The sequence below is a fragment of the Protomyctophum parallelum genome (genome assembly GCF_964188405.1).
Source record: "Protomyctophum parallelum genome assembly, chromosome: 14".
Lineage (NCBI taxonomy): Eukaryota > Metazoa > Chordata > Actinopteri > Myctophiformes > Myctophidae > Protomyctophum > Protomyctophum parallelum.
The window spans coordinates 48,117,320-48,144,339 of NC_139709.1; the positions used below are offsets into that span (position 1 = coordinate 48,117,320).

The window sequence follows — 27,020 nt, forward strand, 5'->3', positions numbered from 1 at the left end:
GTGAACGTCCCGTTGTGGTTTTCCCTGGTAGTGAAGGTATTGCTGCCGCCGTAGAATTGTGCTGCTCCGGCCAGGCCGGCTGCCATCAGGACGAGCAGCTGTGACACCAACACCAGTGTGGAAGCCATGGTGACCCAAACAACAACTGTCCCTTCCAAAAAAGTGCTCAACCTCTGTGCGGCACAAGTGCAGGGACTTATATACGTCCTCTGCCTAAGGAAAGCAACACTTTTTTTCTGCTGTGTTAAATTGGTATGAACTATGCAGCACTCTAATGTGTTGCTGCATAACATGCAATTAGCAAAACTGGTTTGTTCAGGGATAGCCTAATGTTCTATAAACCCTTTGTTTCAAAAGGCATGACTCATTAATTAAATTTGGTGTAGCCAACTATGTCAAGAATTGAGTTCAGTTCAGTTTAGTTTTATTTTCGGAATATTGGACATAGGCCTACAGTACATATAGGCCTACATATAAATCATTATTGAGTGTCCGTTTTTTTCCAGGCTTATCCAAGTGTCTCTCAAGCTGGATGTTTTTGCCCTAGTTCAAAATAATTGCTGTAGTTATGAAACTATGTGCCGTATAGCTTAATTGATGTGAATGTAGAACAGGCGTAACCGTCTTGTTGAAAGCGCCTTCATTTTTTATATGACTGTATGCTTTTGAAATGCTAACAGCAGGGGCGTTATTTGAGGTCCCATGAAGGAGATGGCAAAAGCCATAGTATTCACATTTAACCTAAAGATGAATTTCTTGAATTTTTGTTATTACATTATTATTATCCTCCACCTTGTTGCATTTCTGACTATGTCCAGTGTTGGCAAGTAACTTAAGTAATATACTACTTTCAGTAATATTATTACTTTTTTCCAGTAATATGTAACTTAACTAGTTACTTTCACATTTTGAGTAATAATATTACATTTACTTTTTTTCAAAAGTAATATTATTACTATTTTCACGAGCCTTGGTGGAACTGTGGGTTTGAGTGTTTGTTTATAATGGTAGACTGGGTTGAAGTCAAGTTGCTTTGCAGACTGCTGATCCGCTCTAGATCTAGACTCTAGAGAGGATACGGAAACGATGCACACTCGTCGGTACGTATGTGTGAAGTATCGGATGCAGAAGGGCGGGCCTTAAACCGTCCGGAACACGGAACAACAACCTAAACTAGTGTGTGTAACTCGTTAGACTGCACTGTTAGAGAGAAGAGATGTAAATAAACTAACAATGGAGGAGGTGGAGGAGACAGAAACACCGGCACAACAAAGCGTTATAACATTCAATACTTGGAACTATTCGCATTATTTTGAGTATGTCCGTGATCAAGACGAGATGAACATTATTGTCCGCTGCAAGTTGTGCATACGGAAGAAGCTATATTCCACGTCGAAATCTACTTCTAATCTATGTGTACAAATGGATCCATCATCATGAGTTAAATAAACACTGCAGAATAGGGGAGGGGGGCCTGCTAATGTTGAAAATGCAAAGTAAGACTTTTGGGGACAAAATATGCAATTACTGGGGGCGAGAGAAAAAAGTAATAAGTAAAGTAATAAGTAACTAGTTACTTTTATCAGGGAGTAATAAGTAGTGTAACTTTATTACTTTTTTTAAAAGTAATAAGTAATAAGTAGTATATTAGTGTTAAAGTAATATTTTGCCAACACTGACTATGTCATTGCGTGCGTGTGTGCGTGCGTGCAAAAATGGCACACAAAAACAAAAGAAGAGAAACAGCCTTGTAGTTAAGTCCAATATTATGCCAAAATAGTTTTCCTGGTTGATATTAGACAGGAAACTATTTGTAAAAGGTTCAGGTTGGGGTCGGATTGAGGTTAGGTTAAGGGTTGACGCATGCGTGCGTGTTAGGGTGTGTGCCTGCGTGTGTGAATGGTTTCATGGTTTTGGGCATTATTAAAGGTCAACACTTGACAGAAGTGTCATCATACATGATCTATTTAAGGTGATAAGGTTATAATGTGATAAGGTGAGACACTACAGGTGAAATCATGATTTTTTTTTTTTTTTTCTTTTTTGCTATTTTGCTTCCTAAACATGTTTTCTTTCAAACTAAAGCAAAATACACATTAGAAATACAGATTAAGATGTTTATTTTGATAGTTTATTTTAGCCAATGACAGCTCGTTTTTCTGGGTGAAAATCCACCATCTCTATTTTCATGATTGGTTGTTGGTACAAAGGAAGTGACCATATTTGGATCAGACCACAGTCAGCTCGAGGTCCAGACCTTTCCAATGATATATGCCATTATATGTTGTTGCCAAGGTTTGGATGAGATATTTGTCTCCAAATAGTGGCTTCAAATAAAACGTTTTGGAATTTTACAATACAAATCTTTAAAGGCCGTTTTCTCAAAATAAGTTTTCCTCATACCTGGGACAAAGAATCTCCACTTCAGTTGAACTCACATACACCAAATGTTCCAGTCTCATTCATAACTATATTCCGCAGACATTTACACATGGATTTGTTGATATATCATTCACAGCCGGATTTACATCACATTTTATACCTAAAAACATGCCGAAAATGGGTTTTTTTATGCTTGTTGACACTATTTTCTGATTTGTGGAGTGATAATTAGAGATATCAAAAATCCCATGTGTAATTTTCTTTGTCTCTAATGTGTCAACAAAATGAAATGATAATTTTGAACCTGGCTTTATCCGATCTTCAGATTTATCGTCCCGAAATGTATGCAAATTAGCGCATATAATGCCTAATTTGCATATTTAAACATATAATTTCAGAAAACTTGTAATACAAAAAATCTTATTTTTTATATAAGTAATCAACTGGAGAAGTTTCATTGTGATAGCTATTATTTAACTTTTTTTCCCTATTCACCTGGGGTGTCTCGCCGGAAACAAAGTATTTTGCAGAACTGGAATATACCACCAGGGAATATTCCACAAAATGCACAAAAAGTACACAATGACCCGCACGACGTCTACACTTGCACTATCAGAGATCATCAGAGATGCCTGAAGGTACCGAAATGTTGCTTAAATTATAATAGCCTAAAATTGTTCATATTGCAAGTGCAGACGGTGTGCGAGTAATAGTGTACATTTTGTGCATTCTTGGACTACATCAATCTATATGTAACACAATATCACATTTTAGCTTGTCGCTATAGACCATTCTTGACTCCCAGAACTGAACCAAGTGGATACTCCTATGTACAGTTCAATGAGATTGTATAATCTCATGTAGCCTTATACATCCCTGCTGCTAACCTTGTGTCTAACCTCATAATGCTGTATACTGTATACCTGCTGGTTTGTGTGTTAATACTGTAGATATCTTAGATTGTTGCCTTGCCTTGCCTTGACATGTTTATCTTTATTATTTGATTTACTTCTCCTTGAGTGTGTGTGTGTGTGTGTGTGTGTGTGTGTGTGTGTGTGTGTGTGTGTGTGTGTGTGTGCGTGCGTGCCTGCCTGCCTGCCTGCCTGCCTGCCTGCTTGCGTGCGTGTGTGCCTGCCTGCCTGCCTGCCTGCCTGCCTGCTTGCGTGCGTGCGTGCCTGCCTGCCTGCCTGCCTGCCTGCCTGCTTGCGTGCGTGTGTGCCTGCGTGTGTGCCTGCTTGCGTGCATCCCCCCTAATTGCTCCCGATGTGCAGGTTGGTGCCCCCTAATTGCTCCCGATGTGCAGGTTGGTGCCTTGCATGGTTTCCTCCACCACGGTATGAATGCGTGAATGTGATGCACAGTCTATGTGTGCATCATAAAGCGTGCTTGTGATGTGGTTTCTTGTGATAATGTCACTGTCAGTCTTTAGTGTTCATTTCTGCAGTAGTCGTTCAGGGCGGTGTGAGAGGGAGCTCTACATGGCATGCGTCTAGCCTCCGGATATCTTTGTGTCATTGTCTTCTCATAAAAGGTTTAGAGTTTCTATTTTATATACAGTAATCACACCATGTCAATTGAGAATATAGTATTACAGAATAATATTAGAGTGATGTAATGTTGACTGTAATTTATCATTGTTTTGTTAGTGACACCATAGCAGTTCTCAGAATTAATTATGAGCATGCATGGTTTCCAGGAAATGCTTGCTTGTTGCACACAAGTAGGCCATAAATTGCCTACTAGTGCGCAAGCAGAGCGTGCAAGTACTGTAGACCGCTACAAACTTTCAAATCTCAGCCTCTCTGTGAAAGAACGTTTGCAATATTATTAGGTTTAGCTATTTGCTACGTACCTTGCTTTTGGAGGAAAAAAAGTTGTATTTTGAAGTATGGTAATGATTACTTATGCCTGTTATGGCAGTGGTGTCAGATTACATACATGTATACATGATAGGGGCATTACCTTTAGTCCACCCGACACTGAAACATGTCATCGTTACATCACCATCGATAACCAATTTTACCCTGGCATTGGTACATATCACGGTCCGGGATTGTTATTGTAAGTCTCGGTGTGTTCTGTTCCTGAATCGTTGTTGAATAAATCTGTTACATTTGAGATCTTCTGCCTCTGCCTTGCTGTCTGCTCTTGGGTCCTACCCTCTTGCCCTGCACACGTGACAGGTACATATATTCATCACGTCATATGCTCATATGTCTATATACTGTATATGTATATGTCATGTATATATGTCATTTCGGAGTTGGTTAGTGGTATAATGTGGTTACTCGGGTGGTTTGATGCGTATGTCCCTTTAATCCACCCGACACTGAAACATATCATCATTACGTCACCATCGTAAACCAATTATACCCTGGCGTTGGTACATATCTTCATCACGTCATGGGACATACGCGGAAGACATACCTGCACGGTCTGCTTCCGTATGTCCCGTGCCAGCATATGACGCCATATCTTTTGCTGCTAAGGGACATACATTGGTATATATCTTCATCACGTCATCATGGGACATACGCTTCGTAGCATGACGGAAAACATATACCTGCATGGTCTGCTTCGTGCCAGCATATGACGTCATATCATATGCTGCTAAGGGACATACGCATTGTAGCACCTGACTGATAACATTACTTGCACTCTCTGCTTGCGCAAGTAATTAATACGTATATAATTTTGTGTACTATAAATATCACACCAGTGTGAAGTGAGGGGTGCTCTTATCATCGTATATCATCCATTCATTGTTAATGGCATTTAATGTTTGTGTTAGAACAAAATAGCCGATTTGCTCTGCAGACACATATGACGTAAATTCATTCATTGTCAATGGCATTTAATGTTTGTGACAAGAATCTACACTATAGTTGAATATAGGAGGGGATAGCGGCCATCCTCCTCTTTTAACAATCGAGTCATAAATAAATGATAGACCGGCGGCATTCATTGTAAAATTTCAAACAAAGTAACCTGAAAATGACTTTCACAGACTGAAAGAGGTCCCTGATTTGGTAATATGCACGCAGAGCGAATGTTCTGCACAACATGCAATTATCAAAACTGGTTTGTCCAGGGATGATATTCTGTAATTAGTGTAATATCTTGTTTGACGCTCTTGCTATACAAAAGACACGAGGGATGTACCGCCATTAATTTAATTCCTCTCGGCTCCAGACTGGCCTTCAAGCCAAGGGCAGGTCGTTCATCACATGCCTGGAGTGATGGTGGGTCTGGGGTAGTAAATTCACAAAAATCAACAGTTGTCAACATAGTTATTAGTTCCCTCCTACTACTGTACTCTCAGACATGATGTCTGTGTCCTCAATTTACATCACAGCGAATGCTCTGTGGAGTTTACAAAGCCCACTGAGGGACATGCGGGGTCACTGCACTCTTGACCGTGGTTCCGCAGCTGTTCTGAGTCAGACAAATATTCTTCTTTCTTTCTTTCTTTCATCGTAAAAGAGGGGCACTGGTAAAGTGACAGTATTATTAAGAAATGATATGATACACAGTAGTATTAGCAGTACTGTATATTGGTAATAAATAAAACACAATCAGGAATATTTGTCTGACTCAGAACAGTCACAGTAAAGAGTGGAAGTGACCCGCAGGACTGTGAGTGGGGTTTGTACTCCAGGGCATTTGCTATAAGATCTGGTGCTGGTGTATAGGTACGTTGAGAACATCTTTGTCTGAGAGTTGGAGGGGACTGAAGGATCGTCCATAGGAGCTACTTCAGCCTGGAATGCAAATATTACTCCACAACAAGTAGAAGTTTCTCTGTTAAATTTGTACTTTAACTGTTCAAAAGTACAACATTAACACATTTATTTTTATCAATGCCTTCTGACATTTTGACATTTAATAAAAAGGGGGGGGGGGGGGAGAAAAGTAAATTGCGACACAAGCTGGTAGATCTGTTTCACTATCTTTGAGATGTGTTATATCCACCAATGCACATGCACACTCAATTCTATTTTGAAAACATCACTCACATAGACATGCACACTCATTCACTCACAGAGACAGGGGAGATGAGAATGAGAATTCCACCTAAAAGGTCAACCTGAAGCTGGTTACACAACATGCTTGGGTGCATCCAGATTAAGAAGCCAGAATCCTTGGGGCCCACACCTACTGTATAATCAAAGGGTTCAGGTGCTGGCTTCTTAAATGGAAGACAAAAACATTGACTCTGTCCGAGCCACACTATTCCAGTCAATCAAGGGGGTTGGAGGTTGGAGTGGCCGCTTGGGAAACAACACCGGCTCCCCCTGGGTTATAGTGTCGAAGTGTCCTTGAGCAAGACACTGAACCCTAATTGCTCCCAATGAGCAGGTTGTTGCCTTGAATAGTTTCGATCCTCCGCTGTGTGTGAATGGGTGAATGTAATGTACATTGTAAAGCACTTTGGATGAAATGTTCTATATAGAAAAGTCAGAAAAGGCATTGCTTCAGGAGCATGGAAGGGTTCCACCGTTACAGGATCTCTAATCTGATTTTGTTTTTGACATATCGACAACCTTTTTCCAGAATCAAGGACTGTACTTTTAAGGTGACCTGAAAACATGACTATAATATAAATTATGAGTAGGCATATACAATTTATTTTGTTGAAACATTTCATCACAGTTAAATACAGGAAAACACAGCTCATTAGCATGAAGAAGTGCCCAGGATTATATTAGACAATAGTGGGTGAAAAAATGGGTTGGGATAATCATGAGGCCTTGGGACTAGATAAGGATGTGGTAATCAATAATGCGGTTTCATTTAATTACAGTCAAATGCGCATATAACTGGCAAATATACATTCTTCGTTTCCCGGGGAGAGGGAGAAATCTGTCCTGGCCTCTTCTGTTTGACTTTGAGCGGATGCTGGTGCTTACGTGCTTCTGCTGGTTTGTGCATCCGTTCACAATTTAACTTAATTTTTGTGTTCAGCCACTATTGCTGTCGTTGGACATTTCAATAGCTGCCTATTTCTGAATGTTTGAAATTTGGGAAAAACGGTGCAACAACACGTCATGTCAAATCAATGCACCATTTAATACTGAATCTGAAAAACACTGAATTGTCATGGACCATACATAAAATCATCTCCTCGTCTCGTTATTAATGGCATACAGATGAATAACAAGCAGGCTGCAAATGTATACGCTACTGAAAAGGATGAAGCATTTCTACTTCTGTCACAGTGTCACCGAGGCTCAGCCAGCAGGCCCTGGGGCTGAAGTTCCCATTATTAGCCCTATGCTCGAGAGTTTAACAAAAATGAACATTCCACCTTGCAACCTCAGTAATGTTGGTGAGTTTCACTCAGTGAGTGAATCAATCTTTATTGACAAATGGAGTTCAACTGGTAATGTGCTTGCTTGAATTATGAGTGCTAGTAGGCTATAGGTTATGTTATTGGTTCTTTGAATACAATGTGTATATTTCTTCTCACCTAGTCCATTGTGGATTATATTGCTGTGGTCTTAATATCTATAGCTAGGGGAATATTATGTGTATCTGTAAATACCAGAACCAGCTCAGTGGCCTTGTGGTTAGAGTGTCCGCCCTGAGACTGGGAGGTCGGGGTTCAATCCCTGGCCGGGTCATACCAAAGACTATAAAAATGGGACCCAGTGCCTCCCTGCTTGACACTCAGCATCAAGGGTTGGAATGGGGGTAAGTCCCTGCGACATACTAGCGTCATGTCCAGGGGGTGTACTTATACATCAAGCTGCCTCACGCTACAGAAACAGGAGATAGGCTCCTGCCCTATGGGCCTCATGGCTCGGCAAGGCTACTTACTTATGTGCGTGTGTACGTGCGTGCGTGTGTGGACGGATAACCTTGTAAACCACTCCAACAGCTCAGCTTCAAATTTCTTGTGCCAGTAGACCTGGAACTCAATCTCAGAAGTTTCTTTTGAAATAGGTCAGCGGCAACTACACGTTGTTTTTGTGAATGAATAGCCTCAGAACCGCTGAAAGTCTTGCACTTGGATGCCAGCCTGGAGCCGCACGGAACTCCAGATTTAGGCCTTGTGTTGGATGCCCAGCCTGGCGGAGATGCACTCCACTGAGGAGCTCATATTACACAATATTCATCTCACCATTGTTGTGGGCTATGTGACCTGTTGTTGACTTACTTCTATGTTTTTACTTGATCTATGAAGAAACCACACACCACTGTTGTTAGAGACACACACACACACACACACACACACACACACACACGGACGGACGGACGGACGGATTAACCTCCATGAGGGGCCCTGGGCCGGTAATATTTGCAGGGCCCCCATAGCGCGCGTGCGCGCGACATTTTCGTGTTTTTATCATCTTTTTAACCTAAATTTAACAATATCAACAGCCAATGAAGGGCCCCAGAAGCCCTTTTCAGGGCGTTAAACCTAGTACCTCACGGTCCAATTTCCCCAAAGGGCCCCTGATAGCCGCAAGGGCCCCTGGGCCACGGCCCCACTGGCCCAATGGCTAATTTGTCCCTGCACACACACACACACACACAAAACCCAAACCAGCTCAAACCTAGGGTCACCAGCATCACACCTGAGCATGCTGTTGAACCAGCCCATTATAATTGCACATAAGTAATTGCGCTGCCTGTGGGTAAGACATGACAGAAGGCTATGACATGACACTGATGACAGACAAGACAACATATGGTTAAAGAACAAAGCATTAGATAATTGGCACTGGGTGAAAAAACTGGGTTGCAAAATCGTGGGATAAAAGAGCGTGAAAGTAAAAAGAGCAAAGCAAACATGACGTAGACTAGCAATATTTTTTGTCCATTAGGAAATTACATTTGTGCATATTCCATGTTCCATATTTTTGTGGTCATCAGATTATTGCTCTGTTAGTCAAGCTTAGAAAATGGAGCACGCTATTTTAACCAGTTATTGTACAGTAAATGAATCTATACAAGCTACCCCCCTAGAGAAATGGAGCAAGCTACACCTACATGGAAAAAGTAGTTCAATCACTTAAACCCTAGTTGACCAGAGTCCCGGGCCCCAATGCTCTATCTAGTCCAACTCGTCTCAACACCAAATCTATTTTGTTTTATATAACCTTTTCTTTTTCTAATTACCAGTTACTTCAGATCTGAGCTTTTCAGGTGAGGCACCCTGTGATGTGTATGTAGAGGCAATACTGTGCTACTTTTGGACAGACTGCAGTGGATCTCTGGATTTAGAACAAGCATTAGTTGCTGAAGTTGGGGTTATAATTTATTTAACTACATTTTGCACATTTTCCATGATTGTTTGTGCAGTAGTACAGCGATGACAATGTAATACAAATGGAAGTTTGTATTCAGAGACAGTCTTGCCTATGATTGATTGACTGTATTCTACAGTGGCAATAGCAATGGTCCTAGAACGGTATCTTGTGGCACCCCCTTGTGGATAGTTAAAATCAAAAAACAAAACATTCGCCTAAGCACATGAGTCCTGTCAGCAAGATATAAAAATCACACCCGTGTGAAGTGAGTGGTGCAAATCCGTGTGGGAGTCCCTCGGGGTGTCCCCGCCTCCCCAGAAGTTCCAGACCTACAGGACCACGGCCAGCTGCCAGCTGCCAGCTGCCCCATGTCCGAAACGGTAGAGAAATGAGAGTTACCATGTCGGGGTCTCCGGGGAGTACTCAGGGGGGGTCCCCGGAATATCCAGACCCCCAGTAACGTGCCCAGGGGGCCGGGCCGTTTCCGGCAAAACGCCCTATGTCCGAAACGGTTGAAAAATGACAGAGTTACCGTGTGGGGGTCCCTCTACTAGCTGTACCCTCTACTGTACTGTACTGTACTCCCTAGTCAAAAAGTCCTATAGGATCTTCGAAATGTCCAATAGGATCCTACAGGATTTTGAAATCCTATAGGAATCCTATTGGATTTTTACACATATCCAACACAATCCTATAGGATTGTATCAGCACTTTATAAAATCCAATTGGATGGAAGTGCCAATAGGATCTTATTGGGTTATATCCAACTTTGGAAAGTCCAACAGGATTTTTCAAAGTTTCAATAGGATTCTATTGAAACTGCAGAAACTCCAGTAGGATTTTCTGAAGTTCCAATTGAACCTGGAAAGTGTGTTCGTTAGTGAGACACGCCGCACGAACTAGAGAGAGGCGTACAGCATAAATAACATGACGGTGATGTGTCTAAGTTCCTGCTATTAACCAATTGAACCCTATATAGCATTTAAGTTGTTAAATACAATTATGAGAGTACTTTGAGCAGTATAAATAAATATAAATCTGAGTATATATAGCTATATAACTTACTTTGTGCCTATACTCATGTCCAACATTTATTGCAGACTATTTGCTTCTTGATGTTCAGACTCCATCGCTTGTTATCTTGTTCGGTGGCCTTTGGTGTTTTAACTATATAAGCATTATGTTCTGCTATTTTTCAACATCCAAAAGCATATCTACAAGCTCATAGCGCGGCACTCGGTGCCGCGCTATGAGCTTGTATAATTATGGTCTGCTATTTTTTTGAAAAATCTTGAAAATGTGCATGGCGCAAATCTTTGAGTATATATTCTTTCAGAGCGAACGTTTTTTTTTTTCAACTCAAATCTTTGCTTCTGGGTCCCTGCAGGAACTACATGTTTTCAGATGGGGGTCGGCAGCCAATGACATATAATTGTGGGGCTCCTTGACATTGAACAAGTTTGAGAACCACTGACACCGAAGACATTTGTAGAATCGACCTCAGGTCTAAATGTTTTATTGTTACATCTTTGTGTACAGGTAGTAAAACTTATATTTTAGTTTGGCTTCCTTATACAGACAATGCAGTGGCATATAGCATTATATTAAAAAAATAAAAAATAAACACAGCAAGCATGCAGCAAACAGAGATAGAATAAAGAGTGCTAGAAAAATAGTAACTTTTTAGAAAAGGTGCAAACGCCTTTATTTTATTCCCATTTATAAATTCAATATGTATTTGTATGCATTGTTGTATCTTGATTGTTTTGTTCCACTTCTGCTTACTGGCAATAATTGTAAACGTATGTTTTTTCTCATGCCAATAAAGCTCCACTGAATTGAAATTGAGAGAGCTGCACATACAGTTTGCCCATAGGCAAACAGGCAGGCGTCGTAGCCTTCAAAGGCTCTGTCCAGAAGAGGCCTAGCAAGATGTTCATACACAGTCTGTTGGCTGGCAAACTCTGAGTGGCTCTCATCCACTGAGCAGAAGGAGAAGTCAAAAGCATAAATCTGTGGGTGACCCGTTTGGAGACTGGGTGGGGGATAACCGTCTCGTTGATCTTCGTGGACACTACCTGCACAGCTTTGTTTTTCTTCCCCCTAAAATGTACGGGGATGAACATGAATGACATGTGCACATATCCAGTATACTTGCAGGCAGCTGCATAATATTATGGTGTGGCAATTATGGCGTATTCTAACATTAGCAACACTATTTTGCAACTAATCTCTATTGCATAATATTATAGCATTCCACAACATTGTCATGGACTATACAATTTATAAATATTGATTTATTATCAATATTTATTATACCATGAGATTTCCTTTCAGTCGCATCTCTCCTCGTCATTTCTGCTGAACCGACTTTTCCTCTACAAGCTTTCCACATTTCAGCATCGCATTTGACTAAATTTGCCATTTCCAACTGCTACCGTTACATTATGATATTATCCAAATCGTACAACCTAAAAAGGCACAACACAATTGAGGTAAACATTACATACATCGTGCTGAATGGACGGAGTCGAACTGCTATACAGTAACTGCACTGTTCTCCAGGTTCTGGGAGTGCTGCTGCTTCCCCAGGACCTCATGAGTTGGCACCAGGGGCTCGACAGGCGTCTGCAGTACCAAGGCTGGAGCGGCTGGGGCACAGGCAGCCGGTACCGAGGCTGGATCAGCTGCGGCGCTGGCGGCCGGTACCGAGGCTGGATCAGCTGGCACGGTGGCAGATAGTGGAGGGAAGTAAGTAAGTACATTTACTCAAGTACTGTTTTTTTTGGCAGATCTACCCAAGTACTGTTAGGTAGATCTGCCATTTTTTTAAGATTAGTACTTGAGAATAGTATTTCAATCATAGATGTTTACATGGTGGCATTTTACTCAAGTTCAAAAAAATTCTGACTAATCAAACGCAGCGCGCGGAGCGGCGGAGTCAGTTCAGTCAGTCAACCTCAAGGGAGGTTCTTGTCATGCTCAAAGGCCCATACTATGCTCAAGGGGTTAACATGCTGCTTTACTATGTGGGAGTATACGTGTGTGCAAGTCTCACACGTCATTCGCCGATGCGGCAGTCAGCTGACTAAAGGCCTATTCATAGTCTGGATTTTCGGTGGTGAGGTGACCACCGCTCCGGTGGTGAGCTGACCACCGGAGCTGAAATAACGTTGAGCGGTGGTGAGTAAAAACAGAGAGAAGGGCTGGAGCGGTGGCGGTTGGTTTGCTCTTCACCGCGGCTCGTGACGTCATGTTGTAGTTCGGTGGTCACCCCACCACCGTAAATCCAGACTATGTATGAGCCTTTAGGTAGATCTGCCATTTTTTTAAGATTAGTACTTCAATCATAGATGTTTACATGGTGGCATTTTACTCAAGTTCAAAAAAAAAATCTGACTACTTCTTCCATCACTGACCTGCAGAGATTTTCGTCCTTGGTGCTGCCAAGTTTACAGACTTGGCTGCCTTTGGGACTTCCTTCCTCCCCAGCTTCTCAAACATTTCCCTCTTTGTTGAGAGGTTTGCAAAGGTGGTCTTTCGCATACACTGACACGAAACAAGACAGGAACGCCCAAAAACGTCACAGCCGGTTTTTTAACAAGACAGGAACGCCCAAAAACATCACATCCGGTGTTTTACTCTGGGCAGAATTTTCTATGGCTGCCAATGCAACTTTTTCCAATCCTTAATCACATACGGCAAACACCTATGCCGATAATATCTAACTTGCGGAGGTAACGTGCCTTGTCCGCGGGCAACAGATCTTTCAACGTATGGCATTGCAAATACGTTAGATAATCGCTACTCTGCGCAATATTGTTTTGAAAATGCCGCAAATTGCATTGCAGTGAACGAGAGCAAATCACAAATCACAAATCTTACCCCGGGGGGTGGGCGGAGCCGCGGAGTCGCAGCTGACGCCCCTCCCTCCGCTCTGATGACGCGTTGTTATGTCAATGTATAGGCGTGTAGGTGGACCTCAATGTAGCATATACTTAGTGATCTAGGAATATGATTGGACCAGTACTGCTGTCAGAAGTAGGCGTATGGTAGAAAGGAGTTTGCATTGAAAAACATAAAGAACCAAGAGACTGAAAATTATGCTTAATGATATTATTATTGAAAAAACACAAAAGTAAAATAAACAACAACAATTAATTCAGATATAAAACAACATAATTCAACCCAAAAGTATAAACTCAGTCGTGGTTTGTCCAAAGTCAAATGTTCAATGTCAGGTCAGAGGGGTGGTAATGTGAGGCAGTTCTTAGAGTGTATGCAGCAGTTATGGGGGGGGAAGTGTGTGTGTGTGTGTGTGAAGCAGAGATATCCTACCGTCCAGGTAGGACAGAAACAGGGGATCGCTCTGGGACTAGCTCACCATTGTGTTCAGCGTCATCGTCATGGGGTTTCATGAACTATGGGAAAAAACCTGGCCTGAACACAAAAGAGGCCAAATTAAATATATTATCAAAATAATTAAAGTAGCTGATCCACAACAGCATACAGCATAAACAGCATAAACCAGCATTTACAAATGTCAAATCATCTTTTACGTTTCAAACTTCAAAATGAAAACAAACAAAACACGTCAAAGATTTCAAACAAACAACATTTCAAACAAACTCACCAATTCAGTTCAAATGAAACAGCTCATCCAGCTCATCAGTTCAGTTCACCAGTGTGGTATTTGGAGTTAAAACCAATCATCAATCATCAGTGTCAGTGTTAATATCATGTATTGTCAGGAAGAGTAAAATGGTAAAATGTTTGCAGAAGAATAGGGATACAGACCTGCCACAGCCAGTGATGTGCACCTCACTGACGGAGACAAAATGGCTGTGCTTTATACTAGGGTGTGGTGATTACTAGGGTGTGGTGATGATTGCCGATTGAAACTGGTGTGAGTGAGTGAGTGAGTGAGTGATCGGTGTGATGAGCTGTGAACTGATGCAGATGGTACATGTGACCATCATAGACTGTAAAAAATATGGACAAAGCGTTCCCCGGGTCTAACATGAACGTAAAATGAAGCCTGTAATAACATGCTAATTCCTGATGTAAGTCGCCATCTTTGGTACCAGCTGGCCATTGGCTGGCTCCGTTTTGTATACCAGCTGGTCATTGGCTGCCCAGACAACGAGGCGGGACTTCCCCCCTTCTTCTCCGTTGGTTTTTATTTTGACTCGAGTGGGTGGGGAATCCCGATCATAGACTGTAACGGTAGCCACGCCCCTCAGAACATACGCAACTTTATGGTCATTGTTTTAATTAATGGGACCATAATTTTCCAAAAAGAATATTATGACATTAGAAATGAGACTTTAAACTAGTGACTGGAAGAAGAAAGTATTCATGACCATGTTTATTAAGGTAATACAGTCTAGGTGAAGTTGGGCCAAAATACATGGGCCTCTATGGAGCTATGGGGCTTTTTGGGTCCAGTCCAGCGCCACAACAGGCCATTATATGAACTACCGATTTCAAATGAGGCTTCACGAAATATCTGGCTGACTGCCCCCCTGGTGACCATACAAATGCATGCATACTGATGCATACAAACAGATACAAATACAGACATACAATTACAAACCTGGGTTACATCCGCAACCTGGTTGAGGAGGGTGTCCTGCTCTCTGATGCCATTGCCTTGGTTCAGTGATTGAAGGCCAAGACCAAAGAGCAAAAGGTTTGTGGCTGAAACTCTTCTCTTTTTATGGCAGAGCCTTTGATTGGCAGCAGGTGTGCGCGTTGCGTGTGTGGGAGTAGGGGCGGGGCCTAGGGGGTGGCACAGGGTGGCACTGGCCCCCCTTGTAATCTGATTGGCCACCCCGTGTGCCCCCCCCCCCCATTTCCATTGGCTCTGATTGTCGTCAATCATCGTCTGCTACACTTCGTTGCCAAATTTGCTTTTTGTAAGCGACTTCGTCATTCTGGGCTTGTGTGATATGATAGTATAGTAGTTTCCAAGAAATTTGCATTTCTTTGTGATCGATGATCATGGAATAAAAACAGTAATATAACCAGAAAGAAAAACAGACATACCTTTTAAAGAGTTTTCTTTTAATTATTAGAAAACTGTTTTACATCTCTATTGTGTAGGAGGCCTTTTCCTGAGTTGCTCCTGGGACTGGCGAGATACAAAAAAAGGGTGAAGGTGAGATATAACATGACCATGTGTGTGAGCCGTGAGGGCTGTTATCTCTGGGACTGCAATCCCAGTAAAATCTGTGCTAATTTAAAGCAGCACTATGTAACCTTTTTAGCATACAGTATATATAATATTTTGTCCCACAAAATTATAAAGTAACATGTTTAAGCAATAACAATCATCCTTCTATAAATGTATACTCACCCTGCTAAGGGCTTGACTATTACTATAGGGCAGATATATCCTGGCAGATCCTGGCATTTGCCAAGGTGCAAGGCAGAACTGCCAGTCAATGCGAAAACTGGCCAATCACAGCGTGTCCACACCAGATATGCTTGCAGAGACCCTTGTGTAATTAAGTCAAAGATGTTGGCTGGCATGTTATTTATGCGCCACTGATACCCCAAACTAGTGTTGTTTTAACTCTGAGAGTGTACAAATGCAAACAAACCATTTAGCTGGATGACCGGCACAGACTTTGTAAACCAGGGCCTTAGTGCATTGCATTGCAATGATTGCATCTCAAATGGGGGTAGCTACATGTACCCCAAGGGGTACCTAGAAATACTACAGAATACTATACATTCTAAAAATGCTTTCTAAATCAGGAAACAGTTTTCAGAAATCTTTAATTTGCCTATAGCTAAAATCTAAAAGGAGTCAAGGACAAGGACACACAGATGCTTTCCCAGATTGAAGCAAACTTATTTAGATTTATTTATATATACATAAATCTGCTCAGGAATTGCAATGCTTTGTGATGCTATATTCTTCAAAAGGTTATTATTATCATCATTCATATCGCTATGGTTTTCTATTGCACTTTTCTAAGCTAAACGACGTTGTGGTCAGGCGAAGCCCAAAAAGATTTGAGACCCAGTTAGAGAAGTGGTCGGGGACTGGACGTCTTGTCCCAGTCTTCGCGTATCTGATCGATCCAGTCGTTATAGTTGGACACCTTGGTGTAGACGCCCAGCTTGTCTTTCTTGCCACAGCCCTCGCCCCACGACACCAGGCCGATCAGGAACCACGTGTCCCCGTACAAAGTGACCATGGGCCCCCCGCTGTCCCCTTCGCAGGCGTCCACCTGCTGGCCAAGGATGCCGGCGCACAGCACGTTGTCGGTGATGTTGTGGGTCATGGCGCGGGCACACACGCCGTGGCCGACCAGTGGGACCTTGATGACGTTGAGTGCCGAGCTGAACTTCCCCGTGTTCAGGTCCTCCTTGCCCCAGCCGGTCACCACGGTGACCGTGCCGTTGAGGTGGAGCACGCGCTCGGCCATGCTGCGGCTCGGGAGGCACGCGGGGACGATGTAGTTGGAGTGGGGGGCAGGGGTGGCGAGGCGCAGGAGGGCGATGTCGTTGTCCACCGTGTTGCTGTTCATGGTGTAGTTTGGGTGCTTGAAGATGCCGTTCTGAGCGACCGGCAAGGTGGCCTCTGTTCCCTCCATCTTCCAACGCTCGTAGTCACCTGCAGTAGTGATGGGTTTAAAAACACAATGAGACATTATTATAGTCTCGCGTGGGGGGGAGGGGGGGGGGGGGGGGGGGGTTCCACCAGGAGGCCTTAACATGGCATCACAACAATTCAAACCGCTTTATCCATTTACAGTATATGTTGGCTTATAGGCTATTCATAAATAGAAGATCAAACTCTGAAGCTTGTTTCCATTGTGGCTGCAAGCTATACATCTGCTATTTTTGAAAATAGTAGTAAAATGTTTGAAGCATTTATAAATCTTCTCTTCTAGGGGTCCATGGCACAAAACCTTTTTAAATACATTGATTTGGGGGGGGGGGGTCCTTGGCATGAAAAGGTTTGAGAAACCCTGGAGTAAAAGACTGTATAGCTCACCCAGTCGCACTTTGAAACGGAGGCTGTTCTCCAGACAGTGAGCTGCAGTCAGAATCCAGTTCTCATCTATCAGGACTCCTCCACAGTGGAACCGCCCTCTTGCATTCAGTAACAGAGCCTATTTAAACCAAGCACACGCACGCACACACGCACGCACATGCACGCACACACACACACACACACACACACACACACACACACACACACACACACACACACACACACACACACACACACACACACACACACACACACACACACACACACACACACACACACACACACACACACTTTAACAATGTATTCCTGTCTACATAAAGGCATAAATGAGAGCATATCAAGGAGGACATATTAAAGGTACAGTTAAGATTACATTCACAAAATCTTGGCACATACTGTATGTCTTCATGATATAATACGCATGTCACTCAGTACGCTATGGGCATCTCTCACAGCATCTCCGCCTTATGTGGCAGCTGACAATACCATTCCAGCCTTTTTGCCTCCTTTTTGGGTAGCCTACGTTGTTGAAACCCTCCAACGACCACTCTGTAGGTACTGTATGTCCTAGGCTGCCAAACATAAAAACAAATATTCTGAATGCACCCATAGCACAGCTCTGAGATGGTATGTAGAAGTGGTTGGTATTTAATGACCGTGGTCATAAAAGCTTCTTCTATAGGGTCAAAGGGGCTAGCTATCTCTAATACTTCTCTGGACTTGTTTTTATTTCATTTAATGTTTTGTGGGTTTTTTTCTTTTTTTTCTCCCTTCTCTATAATATGCTCACACAATGACGAGTACAGAGGCAGCAGGTTTGGATAAAGTGACATACTGTGATGTTGGGTTTTTACCTGCCAGGGGCTCTCCCCCTTCAGGCCCACCTCCCCTCCCACCATCCAGGGAAGCAGGCCTTCCACCGGCCCGTCATATGATGTCCTGCTGATCAGAAGCTGACCACAAGAGGAGCTTCCTGTGCATGGAGATACAGACACTTCAACTTGTCAACTCTCTGGAAGCAATATAACTGAAGCTTCGAAAGTGACTTTAAACCTGCATCTCTCTAATGGCTATCGGGATGACTACAGTACTCTGCTAAACACAAAGTCAGATTTTGTCCAAGAAAATGATCCTCACTTGATTTATTACCTCAATAAACAGTTTTCTAATGAATTCATGTTTTCAATCGTTTGGTTAAATTATGGTCGCATTCAGAGTAAAATAGATGAGGGTTTGGCTATACATTGTGATTGGTATAAGATGGCATTCAGGTCAGGATAGAGGTGTAGAAACTATCCCCAACGCCACCCTCTTGTCCAAATATGGTTATTTCTGGCTGATTGAAAATCCATGATGTAGAATGTAGATGATCAAATATAAGATGACGAGGGTCAATTTGCCGAACTCCTGTGTCTAGGATTGTTAGTCAAACCAGTATAAGACGTCAATTCTTTTTTAAATTGACGTACAGTATGCATTGCCATATATGGAGGCGTGATGTCACAAGGCGTGACCATATATGGAGACGGGATGTCACGAGGCGTGACCATATATGGAGACGTGATGTCACGATGCGTGGCCATATATGGAGGCATGGGGGTGACTAACTAACGGACAGACTGACGGGAGATGCAGGTTTTCATAATAAATGCGGTCGCAATCAATCTGGTGTCCGTGTAGGCCAGATGTAGAGTTGCTGGCCGGCTCCATATATGCAGATCTAGGTGATGATCCAGTCTTCTCCATGTATCCAGAGTTGGATGATGTCAGACTCGTGATCTTCATATATGGAGATCCAGGTGATGGGCCATCCCAATTATGGCCCAGGTAGGGCCAGGCCTTCATTTTCGGTCCTAGTTTTCGCCGGCTGCCGGGCGTGGAGCAGCTGACAATTGGTTGACTGGTAGGATTTCCATTACATGTGGTCAGCTCCATATAGGGAGATTTAAGGGTTTGATGAGGTCAGATCAACATATGGAATGAATTCTGTATTGGCCACATATGGAGCGTGTCACGAGGTGTGACAGACTGACCGTCGGTCGCAATTAAATGTATTTCTTTGGAGTGTCGATACAAACACGATTTGGACCGCGTTTGGGAGAGCCGGGTGGGGACAGTGTTATTTGTCACTACGCGTACACTATACTCCTGGGGTGGCACCTGGCTGTCAGCTGGGAGCGTTGAGCTGGAGGAGGAGGAACGAACATCCTCCCAGTGCTGGCTCCTCACTGGCAAGTAGTGGACGTGTTTAACCCATTCTGACCTGAGATCAGATTCATACGAGGTTTTCCACTGGACACACACTGGTCTGATGAACCCATTCTGACCTGAGATCAGATTCTAAAAATGTCAGTCGCTCCCGGTCAGAATGGGTTAATTGGCATAGCGACTAAATTGCTGAGAAAAAGGGGTAAAATAATAGGCTACTCTAAATGTAACCACTTGAACCTCAGCATCCGTATTATGGTGGGAACATTTGCCAAAAATAGCATTCCATCATAGATGTAAAAGAAAAAGTGGTACACCTGTAACTCAAGTCCGTTTGACTAAGGGCCCCCCCCCCGAACCTCAAATTATGTCACATTGTAGCCTCTACAGAGCCGAACCGACTTTTATTCAGCTCTAAAATAGGAGTATATGAATCGGGCCTAAGAATAGAGGATTTAAGTGGTTACAAACATTAAGAAAAGGAATAAAGGTAATTGTCTCACCAATAGGGACACAAGTTTTGCCATTGTCCTGCAGTCGGTAACCTTTGATGCAGCTGCAGGTGCGTCGCTGGCTGCCACCGTTGTCTGTACAGTCATGGTCGCAGTCACCGTTGTTAACAGAGCAGTTAGAGGCTGAGCTGGCTGCAGAACACATACAGTACATTTTGGAAACGTTGTAGCCTATAATGTACAAAACAGTTACTTTCCAGAAAAAGGAAAAGAAAAAAAGAAGCTCTGTTTCAATGGACCCAATATAGTCACAAGCGCTTGTTAATATTTGTCATAGGTTCAATATTTATAAAACACACAGACACACTTAAAGGGAATGAAACCCCAGGCTTGTAGTTGTAGTAGTTCATGTTAAAAAACGACATCAGATTACAAACATGGCAGACTAGTTACGCAACTCAGCTGCACCAAACATTCAAGGTTATTAGTCTCTCTCGAGACAGACACAGTTGAGTGACATACGTTAACGAAAAGAGTGCGCTGTTTTCCCTTTGTTTTGCAAATGGTTCCCCAGATTGGATTTTCATGTGTCCAAAAGAGCCAAGGGCATATACCGATGTACAAACATGATTACACATTATTAATTTGATTAGCTGCAGGTGTCTTGCATACATCACTTGTGTGTACTATTAGTACAGTGATTATGCGCCCTGGCCTGCTGTAGTTTTTAACCTGAAGTGGAAAACAAACAAAAATGGGAACAATAGCAAATATATCTACAGGTCCGACGCATTGTGAGATCAGATCATGATCAGCTATTTTTTCTACCTTTGAGTACGTGACACTGGTAAAACGAAGTTAGAATATGTAGAAAGCTGACATATTTACACATGACAACATGATTGCTGCATTCTAAAACACATTGCTGCATTTTAAAGCACACACGCACACGCACACGCACTCGCACACACACACACACACACACACACAGTGATCATGGGACCTGTGTGACCTGGGCTATTTTTGTTGTGTGACACGTACCGGCACGCAACTAAGTATAATCCAGGCATAACTCCAACCCCAACCTCTAAAAGCGTAAACTTAACCCCGACCGAAACATATATGTCTCCTGTGAGAGCCAGGGAAATGGTTCTCACAAGTGTCTATACTTCTCAAGTCCTATATTATTGCACTTGTGGGGACATTTGACCCTCACAGGTATAGCAAATGCAGTGCTACTCACGCTCGTCACAGTATTTCCCCTCATAACCCGGGTCACAGCGGCAGGCATAATTCTGGTATTGATCAACACAGGTCCCATGAGCACAGATGTTTGCATTACATTGGTCCCCATCTGAAACACAACAGAGATCAATCTGATATTTTAAGTCAGTGGACTGGGTCCAACTGGTGGGCCGTGAGGGGATTGCAAATGGGCCCCCAAATGATGGGCAAAACATTATGATTTCACTGATAATAAAACATTAATATATAGATTTTTAAATGCATTTTTCTCTGTAAAACCTTGAAGAAAATAAGTTTTTGTTTGTGATACCAATATATATAGGAACTATACGTACTGTATAAGTTTACTATCCAAGCCAGAATATAATTGATTGATTGACCATGCTTTGAAAAGGCCCACCTATCTGACCATCTGACCACACGTGTTCTGCATATTAATTGTTGCATTCAGTTTGTTTCTTTATACATACAACTTATTCTTACCTATGTAGCGGGTCCAGAACTCCAGCTGTGGATTCAAAATGAACAGTCAATGAATGTCACGCCCACACCAGTGTGAGCGCACCTGCACCAGGTTCCACGCTGAGTAGCCAAGGCTACTTATTGTCTGCCGCTACCCATTGTTCTCTGCCTGCAGATCAACCCAGTTTACCCTAGGTTAGCACGCCGTTATTCTTGAACCTGTTATCCAGCCTGTTATTATATCTGACCTTAGCCTGTCCCTGGTTATCCCTTGCCCTGACGCCTTGTACCTTTGCCTGTTCCCAGAACCACTGTGTATGGACCCGGACCGAACTCTGACTCTCGACTTGCCTAATCCCTATCGGAACCGACGCCCCACGGACAGCCTTCCAGGAATCCTGACCCACGCTATGCCTACCTACTACGCCTCTGCCTTTTCCCCTTGAACTTTAATAAAACCCGTTAAAGGTTTGCTGCCTGCTTTTGAGTCCTATCCTTTCTGGTGCCTGACAATGAATAATTTCCCCCCGTCCCCTGTTTTGAATTGAACGCCTTGCTACATTTACAAGTTAACGTGCTAATAAAGATTCAGATTTAAAATATAAAGTGCTCAACCCCAGGGGCTATGGATGTTATAATTTTGCATGGGCGGGAATTAGCACCTGTGCATTCCATATTGTTCAATAATAAGCATTGACCGGCCATTTCCTCGGAAAAGCGCACAGGACTGTCTGGGAGTGCACTTGTCTATTACTGTGTATTGGCAGTGCGTTCAGTGTGCCTATGTATATCCGATGGCACCCAGAATATCAGAGTCCAATACACCTCCCAACCGATAGTTGAAAGCATGGCGAAAGAAATGAGAAACATGGCCGGCGATCGGATAAAAACGCTTTTTATTGCTAATTGCTAATACTCGCTCGTACAAAATTCTAACATCCGTGGCCCTGGGGGTGAGCACTTTATACTTGAAATCTCAACGTTTATGTACTGTACACGTTAACTTTGTAAATGTTGCTCAAAACAGGGTGAAGTCACATCACGTCATGTTTCAGGGCTAGGGTAGATATGTGGGGGTTAGGTGTCCAAACATTTTGTTGAGAGAAGTAGAAGTCAACATTGTTTTAAATGTGGAATGGTTATTGTGGAAAAATATACAATTGAAGGATTATATCTAGAATAATGTTTGTATAACTTGTGATTCCGTGAAAGCCTGGTAGGTCTTACTGTGGCCTCCCTGGTGTGGAAGATCTCCATGGCTTCCTCAAAGTCACAGACCTCCTCGTTACACTCGCGCTCCTGGTTCCCTGGTTTGAGCTCCTCTAGGAAGGAGTTGGCCCGCCTGGCCCTCAGCAGCGTGTGGGCCTCCGGTCGACTGGAGAACACTGGACACAGCCAGGAAGAAACAGTGTTTGTGTTTGTAGATACCTATCCCTCACTACATTTCAAAGACAAATAGCCTACTGTACTTTTGACTCCACTACATTTATTGGAACGAAAAGGGACATTATGAATAAATTACTTAAAAGCCATATTAGTTCAGACAAATTAGTACCACCTCCTAAGGTGTCTCTTATATTTTGGTATGATACATCTTACAATTCAGTATCTTAATGCCAGTTATATGTTACCATAACATTAACAACCTATATAAGTCAAAAGTTTCCTAATTTATAAATAAATAAAGTTTTCCTAATAAAGTTGAATATGTGACGTGTCAAACTAGGGGTTTTTCATGATTCTGAAAACACTCCTTGGGCTAAAAACAGTAGGTTGTTAATGGTATGTTCACAATTGAACTGGTGACGATAACTGGCATTAAGCCACTGGATGGAAGATGTATCATGCCAAAATAATAATCTAGAGACAAAAAATCACCAAAATTCTATCAAAATCGGGCTCGGCGTCTATATACCGTAGTGAAAATACATAGCAGTCCGACAAGCTCATTTGTCATCGACTTATTTTGCTTATTTGTCAGTGACAAATAAAAACTTGTCAAGGCATAATTTGGTTCCCATACTTTTTCCTTGGTACCTCTTGTCTTACATCTGACAGTGACACAAGCTGAGTCCCCATACATGCACACACGCACGCACAGACTCATTGTGTCAATATGTGACACGTGAGCTTGTAGATCTTGTAGACCTGCAAATGGAACCATTTGTACACTCTCAGAGGGCTGTATTTTGCGTGTCTTAAGTACCAGGTTTTATTCCCTAACTTGAGTAAACTAAAGACCTGTAGGCGTGATCAATGCCATTTGGCTATTCTGAGTGGCCAAAGAGCATTGATTACGCCTCCAGGTCTTTAGTTTACTCAAGTTAGGGAATAAGACCTGGTACCTAAGACACGCAAAATACAGCCCTCAGTGTCCATTGGGACTCCGGTTGGTCCCCAGTAACTCAGATTGCGGCATTATTAAATTCACAAGTTCCCTCCTCCTGCCTGCATCTGGTCTCTTTCAAGCAGAAACGATGAACCTGAAGCAGCGGACAAAAATCTGATATCTCCATAATATCTTTGAGTTGTAGTCTTGTTTGGTTGTGTTTACATTTGCGCTGTGGCAGCTTCTTCAATATGGCATCAGTCTCGGGAGCTGCCTATGTCATAGAAAGCATAGGTGGGTTCCAGTCTTTACCTGACACGCTGCCAACAGACGGCCAGCACAGGAGCAGCACCACTGATGCACAGATGACGAAGCCAGCCATGACATCAATCAAACCTGGCAGCCAATGGGATATGTCCGGGAAGAAGGCGTTAACCAATTGCACATTAGTTCTTACATTCAAAAATGTTCATGGCTATACCTACAGTGAATCTGTTCCAGAAGGAGCAAGTGCATTTTCCGGCAGCATTTCTGGCAGCATACTGAGGTTAGGGTATACTAACTATGCCTAAACCTAACGTAACCCTATACCCGGTATAGGGTTAGGTTAGGTTTAGGCATAGTTTTACTGTAGGGTTAGGTTTTAAGCATAGCTTTAGGGTCAAGCTTAGGCATAGCACCTTGGCGAGAATCTAGAGGTTGTAGTGCCTTTTTCGGACACATTTGGCACGAGCCAGGTCTTTCTGTTTCCCACCTCCCAGGTGTCTACCCCTTCAGCCCCCCCCCCCCCCGATACCATCCCAATATGAAGTACTGTCCTAAACTCTACATGTTGTTTCCACCTAGATTTAGCAACTACATTGAATTTAGTACATCTATTCCATGATAACTTTTTTTTTTTTTAAGATATTTTTTTGCGGCTTACGCCTTTTATTGATTTTTGAAGGGACAGACAGTAGGCTGACAGGAAACGGGAGAGAGATGGGGGGATGACATGCAGTAAAGGCCGTGTCGGGTCCGGGAGTCGAACCCGCGGCACACTGCGACTGGATTACCAGTCCGGTGCCCAGACCGTTACGCTACGGCCTGGGCCTTCCATGATAACTTTAACAGAAAGCTTGTTCCATGAAATCTACAGAAGAGAGTAGTGCTTGCTACTGCTATGAATCACAAACATACATGCAAATCAAATACTATAAATGGAATTTAATACAATTCAAATATACATAAGCTCACCAGAGCAGCAGCACAGGGGGAAATGTTCACGCTTCCTCAATCCTCCTTGTTTGACACTCGAGATGAAAACAAAAACTCAACATCAGAATCTGTCATGTGGAAAAGGCCATGAATCAACATAACATTTCTTGATTTTACCTTGATAACCTCTGGCCAACGCAGTCCAAATCACAGACAGACTCACAAACACAAGGCTATGCACGTACGCGCGCGCACACACACACACACACACACACACACACACACACACACACACACACACACACACACACACACACACACACACACACACACACACACACAATCCTCATTTGAAATAACCTTTTGACGCAAGTTAATATGAATCAGGGGTTAATTTCCCTTACTGGAATTGAAACAGACATTCACATTATATATCAGCACAATTTAGCATGTGATTTAAATAGCTGCTGGTGGGTACTTACATGTGAAGAGTCGCGGCAGGGACTCAATCTGTTGCATGGGCTGTTTAATCTGAGTTAATGACTGACTACAGTCATATGTTTACTGACAGTCCACAATCTGAACCCCTGCACTGTCTGTCAGCGCTGCCCGCCCACCCCCACACACACACCTCCCCTTTAAGCTGTCCTAATTTAACATACCGGTACATCCGGGAACTCATCGCATACACATTATATCCTATATAATACTATCATATCACACAAGCCCAGAATGACGAAGTCGCTTACAAAAAGCAAATTTGGCAACGAAGTGTAGCAGACGATGATTGACGACAATCAGAGCCAATGGAAATGGGGGGGCACACGGGGTGGCCAATCAGATTACAAGGGGGGCCAGTGCCACCCTGTGCCACCCCCTAGGCCCCACCCCTACTCCCACACATGCAACGCGCACACCTGCTGCCAATCAAAGGCTCTGCCATAAAAAGAGAAGAGTTTCAGCCACAAACCTTTTGGTCTTCGAAGCCTTCAATCACTGAACCAAGGCAATGGCATCAGAGAGCAGGACACCCTCCTCAACCAGGTTGCGGATGTAACCCAGGTTTGTAATTGTATGTCTGTATTTGTATCTGTTTGTATGCATCAGTATGCATGCATTTGTATGGTCACATGTACCATCTGCATCAGTTCACAGCTCATCACACCGATCACTCACTCACTCACTCACACCAGTTTCAATCGGCAATCATCACCACACCCTAGTAATCACCACACCCTAGTATACAGTAAAGCACAGCCATTTTGTCTCAGTCAGTGACAGATGTCCCGGGTCGCTCAGTCAGGAGATTCACCAATGCTTCTTCAGCCGGTGTGGGCCGGTTGGGGTTTCTTCGAAAGTGATGGTTCTAGTATCTAGCGAAGAAGTAAGTCCATCACCATCACCCATGTGCAGGCTGCAGCGCTGTCGATCCTGCACCATTATAGATTGCTTGCATGGGTCATCTCATCTTAGTTCTG

At 43.0% G+C, this 27,020-nt stretch overlaps 2 protein-coding genes across 2 annotated transcripts in view; both read right to left on the minus strand.

Annotated features, from left to right (window-relative positions):
* Window positions 1-27,020, minus strand: part of dusp28 (dual specificity phosphatase 28) — a 224,840-nt gene that overhangs the window by 189,039 nt on the left and 8,781 nt on the right. The gene's annotated exons all lie outside the window — the stretch shown is intronic.
* proca (protein C (inactivator of coagulation factors Va and VIIIa), a) lies at window positions 16,673-24,727 on the minus strand (the record flags this gene model as incomplete). The annotated part of the gene is made up of 8 exons (XM_083782846.1): window positions 16,673-17,265; window positions 17,650-17,767; window positions 18,504-18,622; window positions 20,361-20,444; window positions 21,553-21,663; window positions 22,038-22,062; window positions 23,244-23,401; window positions 24,658-24,727. The coding sequence occupies 8 exons, from the start codon at window positions 24,725-24,727 to the stop codon at window positions 16,673-16,675; spliced, it is 1,278 nt and encodes a 425-aa protein (XP_083638972.1).